Source organism: Hevea brasiliensis, chromosome 13 (assembly GCF_030052815.1).
Source record: "Hevea brasiliensis isolate MT/VB/25A 57/8 chromosome 13, ASM3005281v1, whole genome shotgun sequence".
Lineage (NCBI taxonomy): Eukaryota > Viridiplantae > Streptophyta > Magnoliopsida > Malpighiales > Euphorbiaceae > Hevea > Hevea brasiliensis.
In genome coordinates, this window is record NC_079505.1 from 70,713,934 (window position 1) to 70,725,235 (window position 11,302).

The 11,302-nt window shown below is 33.5% G+C and overlaps 1 protein-coding gene across 1 annotated transcript; it reads left to right on the plus strand.

Annotated features, from left to right (window-relative positions):
• Positions 1-1,462: 1,462 nt before the first annotated feature.
• Positions 1,463-4,337, plus strand: LOC110655607 (probable receptor-like protein kinase At5g24010). The gene has a single exon (XM_021811993.2). The coding sequence runs from the start codon at positions 1,582-1,584 to the stop codon at positions 4,072-4,074; it is 2,493 nt and encodes an 830-aa protein (XP_021667685.2). The 5' UTR covers positions 1,463-1,581; the 3' UTR covers positions 4,075-4,337.
• The last annotated feature ends 6,965 nt before the right edge of the window (positions 4,338-11,302 follow it).

Sequence of the window (11,302 nt, forward strand, 5' to 3'; positions counted from 1 at the left end):
TATTTAAATTGTGATTTGTCAATGAATATTTTATGTACTGCATTTCAAATTTTTATTGTGCACCACTGAGTATTTTTATACTCAGCGATAGCTTATTTTGCTGTCGCAGATAAGAGCAAAGAAAAAGTAGCAGAGTGAGCTGCTGAACTGGAAAAGCCTTCGCTGATCTTTTGTATGGGTATTTATTTATACCCTTATAGTTAATTGATGTAAATATTGTAATATTTTATGTATCAATGTAAAGTTGAGCAGTTGTATAATAAATTGTAATAATGATATTTTGGACTTTCTTTTTGTAAGATTTGTATTTGTAAATTTCGTACTATATGCAATGTGAATGAAATTGTGAAATATTTTGAGATGACAAATTTTTGGTTGAATTGTGGAATGAAATGGAATTGAGTTGATTTTGGTTGGGAGTTGTGGAAAAATTTATTGGAAGTGTTTTTCTTAGGTATTTGAAGAACTGTTTTCTCAAAATATAGACGGCACTCTGCCGAAATTTTTATAAAATTTGTGGAAAAATAAAATAAGATAAAAATTTCAAGTAGTTTTAAAACTTCGAATAAATGTTTTTAATTCCGACCAAAACGCTCACCACTTTCAAAATGTAAGAAAATGGTTTTAAAATCCCTTGTAGTGTACTTAATGAGTTATCGGTAGGTGAAGTTCGGTAGTTCATTAGGTATTCTACGGGATTATGTTATACCTTACAGAGAAGTAAGGTGTGACAATATATATATATATATATATATATATATATATATATATATATATATATCATATCCTTAATAGCAATTTAATTTATTAACAATGACTGTTAATAATGTTTTATTTAATGATAACAATTATTAGCCATCAAGTATCTCCTATCAGCTATTAATTACTTAATAGAAGTGGACATAGTCCAGTAATAGAGTAGTAACTACATATATTTTAATTAGGGAGAAAAAAAATATGTTAACTACAGCGATAAATATTAGTTATTAACAATAACTAAATTAAATAAACTCACAAATACGAAAATATAGATATTTTTTTGAAAAAAATATATTTTTATAAATGAATGAATAAAGTAAATATTTGTTAATATATATATATATATATATATATATATATATATATATATATATATATATGTAGCAAAGTAGGATTTATATGTAAATTTTTGGTTCCTCTTGTTTTTTTATTACAATCCGCTTTCGCTGTTTCGTTTCCTCTTATTAAATTTGACTAAATACTTATCAAGATAGATTTGAGAAAAATTTTTAAAAAATAAAAAAATAAAATAAAATAAAGTAAAATTGAGACTTTTTGCAGTGTCCATTACGCCCAAATAGGATTACTTTTGTACTTTTTGCAAAATTTAAATTAAGAAATCAAAATATATCATTCAATTTTCGGCAATATTAGGACCTAGCAAATGCAAAGTCAACAGAAAGTCTTCCTTAGATATTTCCTTTACAATATTATTCTGCAAGTTGTTTGGGTGGCTAGGATTAATGATTGCCCTTTGCTTCCTCTTGAGCTGCTTGTAAGCACAAATTTCTCTTCCACTCGTGCAAAAACATAAAAATTTCCATGGCCAATTTTCATTTCCAGGCCATTCTTCATCCTCTGTTTCTCATCCAATTCCTTTGTCTGCTACTTCTTTCATCATCTACTTGCACTCTAGCAATTAATTACTCCATAAACTGTGGATCAGGGTCCAGTGTTAGTCTTGATGGCCGGATTTTTGTGGGTGACGAAAAATCTGATTCCTTCGCCGGAAATGGTGTTTCTATTAGCAACAGTTCAGTATTACCTGAAAACCCTTCTCCTATCTATCAAACCGCGAGAATTTTCAAGAAGCTGTCATCATATGAGCTCAAAATCACTGATAATGGCATATACTTGGTACGTCTTCATTTCTTCCCATTCAGCTCCAAAGAGACTGATCTTTCTGATGCTTTATTCAATGTTTCCACTTCAAAATTCTTGCTCTTATCTAATTTTAGCGTCAAGAACACTGCCCGTTTACCATTGATAAAGGAGTTCTTTCTCACCATCAATTCAGACAAGCTTAGTATCTATTTCATACCCGCTACAGAGACATCTTTTGCTTTCGTTAGTGCCATGGAAGTCCTTATCCTTCCTCTGGACTTCTTCAAGGATGATTATGTGATACCGGTCCCTCCGTTAGGTACTTCAAATGGTTCTTTCCATGGTTTGCTGTCCAATGCTTTACACACTCTATACAGGATCGATGTCGGACAAAATGTTAATGGTAGTGATCCCTTCTGGAGGAACTGGGTGGGGGATGATCAGTATCTAGTTCCAGGGTCTTCTGCAAAAAATTGTTCTCCTTATTATGGTAAGCTTAATCAGGCCTCTGGAGGAACGTATATTCAAGATATTGCCCCGGACTATGTGTACGTTACCTGCAAAGAAGTGAGTATGGGTAACATAACTTGGCGTTTCAATGTGCGGAAGAAAGCTATACATCTTGTTCGTATACACTTCTGCGATATTCTCAGTCCATCAGCTGGTTTGTGGAAGTTCGATTTTTATATTTATACAAAATTTAGGCGGGTCTTTGATTCTCAAATATTTGGCAGCACTTTGGCAGCACCATTTTTCCAGGATTTCGTTGTTCAATCTGATGATTCTGGATATATAAGGTTCAGTATAGGCCCTAACAATGATTCTGGTTGGAAAATTGCCTTTCTAAACGGATTGGAGATTATGGAGTTTGTAACCAATACAAGCATGAAATTGGATCAACTTGAACCAGAACATCCAAGTGGCAAACATCTTGATCTTGTTATTGGTTTTTCAGTTGGGGGTGTGGTTCTGATTTCCATTTTAATAATCTTATTCTTGTTTGCTGTGAGACGTAGGAAAGCTAAACCTGTTCAAGCTATGTTTCTGAAGGATGACGCTCCTACTGGGAGAGGAACGCCTCACAGTTGGATAGCTGCAACAACTGTCAATTCCTTCTCCCCTCTTCCTAATTTGAACCTCAAGTTAAAGATGCCTTTCTCTGAAATACTTGCTGCTACTAGCAACTTCGACACCAAGTTGTTGATTGGTGAAGGTGGATTTGGTAAAGTTTACAAAGGAACTCTTCCCACTGGAATAAAAGTGGCTGTGAAACGAAGCGATTCAAGCCATGGCCAAGGGCTTCCAGAATTCCAGACTGAGGTTACAGTCCTATCCAAAATTCGACACCGCCACCTTGTTTCCTTGATTGGGTACTGCTATGAAGGATCTGAAATGATTCTGGTTTATGAATTCATGGAAAAGGGTACTCTGAGAGACCACCTATACATCTGGAAAGAGAACTCAAAGAGTGAATCTACACAACCTGTTTTGACTTGGAAGCAGAGGCTTGAAATCTGTATCGGTGCAGCTAAGGGTCTCCATTACCTTCACACTGGTTCAGATTGGGGAATCATTCACCGGGATGTTAAATCAACAAACATCTTACTTGATGAACATTATGTGGCAAAAGTTGCTGATTTCGGTCTTTCGCAATCAGGTCCTCCAGATCCAAACCAATACAGAATGAGTCTGATAGGTAGCTTCGGTTATCTTGATCCTGAATATCTTAGAACTCTTCGGTTAACAGAGAAGTCTGATGTATACTCTTTTGGAGTGGTGCTTCTTGAAGTGCTTTGTGCTCGACCGCCTATTGTGAATTCCTCTAGGAGGGAGGAAATAAACTTGGCTGAATGGGGAATGTTCTGGCAAAAGAAAGGGCAACTAGAAAAAATTATTGATTCTTCATTGGCTGGTCAGATTAATCCTAACTCGCTGAGAAAGTTTGGAGAAATAACTGAGAAGTGCTTGAAGGTAGAAGGAGCTGGCAGGCCTACAATGATTGATGTGTGCTGGGACTTGGAATATGCACTTCAGCTACAACAAACTCCAGTGCCCAGAGAACCACACGAGGATAGCACAACAGACGTTTCATCGAATTTTGTAATGACCCATTATAATAGCGCCTCCAATGAAGAAATATTTGTCGGAGATGATGATGAAACAGATTCGATGCCCATTTTCTCCCGATCAATGATTGATGATCCCAGATAATCTCCACAATCAGCATTCAGATGATTCAATGTCTAGCGTCTACTATATTGAATTTTTGCAACATTTAGACCAGTATCAGTATGTGTGGATGTTCTAAGAGAATAGTTCTGTAAGTTCTTTTTTAGTAAAATTGATTCCTACTAGGAAGGAGCTCGTTGGTTTCTGTAAGTTAGTCTTTATCACTGGCTGCAGAAATCAATGTGATAAATAAGATGCAGGTGTGATTGCTGGAAATTAAATCGATTGATTTTGTTTTTGTGTTATCTGCTAAAACATAAGCTGGCATTAGAAATGAAGTATCATATGATAAACATAGGGGCGGACATTTCATTGGATTCAAAGACTGTTTGATTTAACTACTGAATACACCTGATAACTGTTAGCTGATAGCTGTTACTGTTAGCTGATAACTAGTAGTTGATAATAGTTGATTTATATTAAATATTTGGTAAAACTCTATTTAGCTGTTGCTATTAATATGTGAAATGACTAATAAGGGTGTATATTATATAGTTTATTTTATTATTGAAATAAATATAAAATTATAAATTTATTATATTATATTATTTATTTCATTATTAAATTAAATATACAATTATTAAATTAATATATTATATCATTTATTATATTATTAAAATAAATATAAAATTATTATTCTTTTATATTATATCATTTATTTTATTATTGAAATAAGAAAATAATTAAATTTTTTTAAAAAATAATTAAATAACTTTAAAAATATGGATAAAATAATAAAGTAATTATTATTATTAATAAAGAAAAAACTTATAATTAATTTTAAGTTTTTAGATATAAATAAATATTTTATATTTTATATTATTAATAAAAAAATATTTTAACAAGGTTGAAATACGATTAATTAAAATGTTAAAATTATAAATAAAAATAAAAAAAAATTAATAAAATTATAAATAAAAAATAATAATAATATTAATTTTTTTATTTTTATTTATAATTTTAACATTTTAATTAATCGTATTTCAACCTTATTAATTTTTGAGTTAAATAAATAATAATAATATATTTAAAATAAAAAATAAAATCAAATCAGTTATCAACTAATGAGAAACAGCTCTAAAAATAGAGTTGATACAAACTGCAGCTGATGGGTACCATATCAGCTACCCATCAACTATCAGCTTTATTTTTTTAAACTTACCAAATACTCTAGTTCACCTGTTTAGGTATCTATCAGCTATCAGCTGCACCAAATAGGTGAACCAAATACCCCCTTAGTCTATTCAATTGAATTGTCAAAAATAAATAAATAAATAAAATTAAAAAAATAAAATTAAAAATCAAAATAATTCAATTAATTTAGTTGAATTTATTAATATCTAATTAAGAATATATATTTACTTTTATATATAATATTTACTAAAAATATAAAAATATATAAATTTTCAATCAAATTTGTTAAATTGATATTTTACTATAAAAATTGAATTGAGTAATGATTTGAAGCCTCATTATTGGTGGCGTAGTATGAAGAGGGATGTAGCTGACTATGTGACTAAGTGTTTGACATGTTAGCAACTTAAAGAAGAACATCAAGTTCCATCAGGATTGCTACAGCCTATAAGCATACTTGAATGGAAATGGGACCGGGTCACTATGGATTTTGTTAGTGGTCTACCTCTCACCCAGAAAAAGCATGATGCAGTATGGGTGATAGTGGATAGATTGATGAAGTCAGCCCATTTTCTGCCAGTTAGGACTGACTACTCACTGGAGAAGCTAGTAGAATTGTATATCAGTGAGATAGTTAGACTGCATGGAATCCCACTTTCCATCATATCTGACTGAGATCCAAGGTTTACATCAAGATTCTGGAAAAAGTTGCAAGAAGCCTTGGGCACACAACTCCGTTTTAGCACGGCTTTTCATCCTTAGACGTATAGATAGTCAGAACGAGTAATCCAGGTAAACCTAAGAACTAATTGAATTTTCACAATTAATAAATTGAAATAATGGTAACAATATGAATTATGTGATAGATCCTGGAGGATATGCTAAGGAGTTGTGTCATTGAGTTTGAGGGGAGTTGGGATAGATACCTCCCACTGGCAGAATTCACATATAACAATAGCTACCAAGCTAGCATTCAAATGGCTCCGTATGAAGCACTATATGGGAGGAAATGTAGAACCCCAGTGTGTTGGACTGAATTGGGCGAAGATAAGCTGGTAGGACCAGACCTGGTGAAACAGACTGAGGAGAAAGTGAAGATAATCAAAGCTAATCTGAAGGTTGCCTCAGATAGACAGAAATCATATGTCGACTTGAAGAGAAAAGAGATCGAGTATGCAGTTGGCGATAAAGTGTTTCTCAAAGTCTCACCGTGGAAGAAAGTACTGAGGTTTGGAAGAAAGGGTAAGTTAAGCCCTAGGTTCATTGGCCCATATGAAGTCATTGAACGTGTGGGACCAGTGGCCTATCGGCTAGCTTTGCCACCAGAACTGGATAAAATCCATAATGTATTCCATGTTTCTATGCTGAGAAGATATCGCTCAGACCCTTCACATGTCATTTCCATGGAAGAGATTGAAATCCAACCGGACTTGACATATACAGAAGAACCTATACAAATCCTAGCTCGGGAAGTGAAGGAACTGAGAAATAAACAAATTCCACTGGTGAAAGTACTTTGGAGGCACCACAACACTGAAGAGGCAACTTGGGAAAGTGAAGAGACAATGAGGCAACAGTTTCCTCAACTGTTTGCATCAGGTAAATTTCGAGAATGAAATTTTTATTAGAGGGGAAGAGTTGTAACATCCTCACTTTAGCTAGTCCTTACAGTCTCCTGTTCTGGTAACCAATGTCGGTCCGGACAGCTAGAATGTTTGAAATTATAAATAGACTAGAGTGAGGAGTTATAATGAATCTAAATAATGTTCATAACAATTAAGGAAAATTTTTAGAAACCAAATACACTAAGGTTAAACGAGCCAAAACACCATAGATGAGTAACCCGAAGGGGAAGTGACGGTGAAGGCCGTTAGCAACCCTAGACCGGGGGGAAAAATTATAAAATAATTATTGGGACTCCAGAGAAGGGTCATTGAGGTTCTTATGGCATTAGAATGCCAAGAAAATGCTTAGAAAATTTTTTCTATCGGTACACACAATTTTGGCTCGTTTAGCCAAATGGAGGGCATTTTGGTCATTTCGTCTTCAGAGATGATTTTTGGCCAACTTGTCCAGTTAAATAAATAATTTATATAACATAAAATATGAATAAATATTGTTAAAAATTTAATTGAAATTAAATAGACAAGAAATGGAGAGAAAATGAAAGAAAATGGAATTATGACATCATCATGATGTCATTAAAATTCTCCCAACCAATCCAATGTTGACACATGGCATAAGCTTACTTAAAAGAGACAAATTGGGCTGAAAAAAAAAAAATCAGAATTCTCTTTCTCTTCTTCTTCTTTGCCGTGACCTTCCCTCCATAGCCACCCATTTTCAAGCTTTTGAAAGCTTGATTCCACTAGCTTCTACCCCACTAAACCCTATACTCCCAACACAAAAAAGTGTTCTTACACCTTGGAGAGTCTCTTGGGAGCAAAAAGAAAAGGAAAAGAGGAACCCTAACAAGTGGGAAATCTCACTCCATAGAGGTTTGTGACCTAACCTTGGATTTCACCTTAAATTTATGTTTAAGGACTTTGAATGAGTGTAAATTATCAAGAAAAATTGTTGAATACCATTTGTATGCCATCCCTAAATTTCGGCAGCCTTGGTTGGGGTATGCTTGTGATGAGCTTTATGGAACTAAAATGCTAGTATGGCTGCCCTTAATATGCATCTTGTAAGTGGAGTGATGAAATGCAATGAAAATGCATGGGTTGTAATGTTTGAGTTAGGGTTTGGGGTGAAAAATGAGACTTTGATCATGTGATGATGAAAGTAGGTCTTAATGGTCAATTAGTGACCATTTGGTTCTGTTTAAATCAGAAATGAAGTGAAATGTGTAGTGGGATTTGAGTTTGGTGTGGCTGCCCTTGGTGACCTGCAGGACTGGGCATGAGTTCAGTAGGTTTGGGCAGCAATAACTTGAATTGTAGAGGTTCAATTGGTGTAAAGCCAATTGGACATGAAACTAGACACATAATGGCACAACTTTGGTGAAGAAACCATGCCCAGAAAACCAAACCAAGTTGACCAAAAGATTGCCCTAATCCGGGTGACCTGCATTCTGCTTGGGCAAAATGACCAAATGAACAGTGTTTAGTCATTTGGCCATAACTCAGTGTAAAAAGGTCCAATTGACCTGAAATTTTACCAGCAACAAGCTGAGATATAGATCTATAACTTTCATGAAAGAAACCTAACCCAAATTATGACCAGAATATATTCAAGAAGTGAGTTGTAATCACTGTTCCAAGTACTGTAGATTTGGTCAGTCCAGAAATTCTGGAAAAATTTCAATCCGGCCAGTTGTGGTTTTTGGGCCATAACTAGAGCTACAAAACTCCAAATGGAGTGATTCAAAAAAGGAAATGCAACTAGAAAAAATCAGAAACAACTTTCATGTTGATCATTTTGCCAAAATCCCACTGCAAAAATGACTAATGGAAACAGTAAAGACAAAGCATGAAAACTGAAAATTCTATCCAGTTAACATTAAGTTTAGAAATGGTATTAGCAATCAATACCAACAAATTTAAAATGCAAAATGTGGTATGTTGGGAGTATTAGAACCAATGTACCTGTTGTCTATGCAAAAGTCAACATTTTAGTTGACCAATGAAATGAATAGTAACACCCAAACTTAAATTTCAAGAATTGTAAAGTTTAAAAGTGTAATATGCCCTAGTATACCTAGCAAGATTAGTTTAGATAGGTTGGAATGCCAATAGGGTTCTGTTAGCAGTACTGCATATGGCTTCATGCCATTCTATGTTTCATGGCTTCCCACGCCATTCTGTGACATAATAGCCTTTGGCTATGTTATTTGAGTTGTTATACTCGGGTTTTAACCCTGATAATTATTACAGCTTATTAGTTGTTCTGTTGCACACCGGGAGACACAATGTAACCGATGGTGTGATGGTCCGAGGTACTTAGTACCCAGTGCCAATTTACCCATTTATCCAGTCCAGTCGACTAGTATGGGTTACTCGGGCAATGATAATAAACCTTACCAAATTTTAATCTAATAATACTGCAATAAATATCAGAAATTAAGTCTACAAAAAATGTAAACATACATTCTGCATAATTCCATTATTTTAGTTATTTTATTTTATTTTATATTGTCACCACTAAGCAAAATTGCTTAGCATGTCGCTTTTGCCACACACAGGTACTGGAGACGTAGCTGGGGAGCCCAGCCAACATCAGACCGGGTGAGCCTTCAAATCTGCATCCGGAGTCCAGAGTCACGTCACATCTGCAGTTCATATGGTAGGATATTAGGACTTTGGGGTAGCATTTTGTATTTTGTATTAGTTTTGGATTATAACTATAAACTCTTGTAATTATGTAATAATGTAAATAAATAAAATTTTATGTTATTGAAATTTTCTGTATAATGTATGTTGATAAATGAAATGTTGAGAAATATTTATGAATATGCTTCAAGTGGTGATTTGAACAGAAATATTCTGAGAATAGCATTGAGATTTTGAGATTGACTTGAAATGTGTACCATGGAGTTTGGATTTGAAAAATTATATTGGAAGTGTTTTTAAACAAGTTCAGAAGAACTGTTTTTCCAATTTACAGTCGACACTCTGCCGAATTTTCTATAAAAATTTCGGAAAAATTCAGATTTATCAAAAATCAAAAATAAATGAATTAAAAGGGATAAATTGTAATTGAAACATGAATTGGTGCTCCGATACACTGAGTGGCATATCTTGCTAAGTTACACTGTAGATGGGTAAGAGGCGTCACAAAAAATAAGTGATATTAAAATTTAGAAAACCCCATAAAAATCCCATAAAAATATGAAATTTTAAGTAGTGTAATTAAGGGAAGTTAAGTGGGGTTAATTAGAAATTTTAAAACCTTGATTATTATATTAATAAACAAAGGTTAGGGGGGGGGGGGTGTTATAAAAGGCTAAGTAGACAGAATTCTCCACTCAAAGCTCTCTTCTCCTTCATTTCTCTCAAAGTGCCAAAACCTATCCCATTGTCCCCCCATAGTTTTTCTTGCATGCAAGCTAAATCTTCCTATCCTTCCACCTAAAATCACAAATTTCTTCAATTAAAATTAGTCTTCAGTCCTTGGGGAGTTAGTAGGTAGCAAAAGAAAGCATAAATTGTGAAGTTTTACAAGTTTAGATTTCTCACAAGTTAAAGTTAGTGCATAATTTCTCCCCCTATCTTAGTGATATGTTGAATTAAAGTTAAATTGAGTTGAAATGCTAAAGAAATTTAAGAAATTGATGGGTAATTTTGGGTTCCCCAATTCGGCAGCTATGGGACATTTGGGGAATTGATTTGTTTTTACAAGAAAATGGTGATTAGTAATATTAATTAAGGTAATTACATGAATTAGGATAAATTTGTATGTGGGTGTTTGAGGTTTGATTATGAATTAGGGTTTGTAATCATGAATTTGGGGATTTTGTTTGAGGCTTGAAACTGTTCAATTAGTAGCCTTGATAAGCATGGTTATTGATGAATTTATACATATAATTGGTGAATTATAATGTTGATTAAGGTGACTAAGAGTATAAGAATTTTATTGCATGTATATTGTTGATTTTGACACTCTAAATTAGGGCTTTGAACCAATTATGAGTGACTAGTAATACTGCCCAAATTTGGTAGCCTTAAGGAGCTTAGGAGATAGGTAATTTCATGAATTAAATGGTGAATTATGGTGTTCATGGATATGTGGAAGTAAATTAGGCATTGATAGTTGATATTTCATGTGATAGCCAATTTTTTTCATATGCATATTATTGTTGACTTGACCAATTGAATTAAGGTCTTGCATTGACTATTATAGGCTTGTGTCTACTGCTGGAATTGATTGAATTGAGATGAATTGGTGATATTAGAAGTACCATGAATGCATATTGGAACACCCCTATGTTCATTAGTTCTATACATTTCACTGTTTCGGTGACCAGTGCCGGTCTTGACAGTTAAGAGGTTTAAAACCATATTTAAGTCCCATAGAAAAGCTATAAACAAAAATTAATAGAAATTATATAAAGGAAAAATTGAAATGAGAAAAA

Coding starts and splice junctions, on each gene's coding strand:
- LOC110655607 (XM_021811993.2), top strand. CDS start 1,582: ATGGCCAATTTTCATTTCCAGGCCATTCTTCATCCTCTGTTTCTCATC.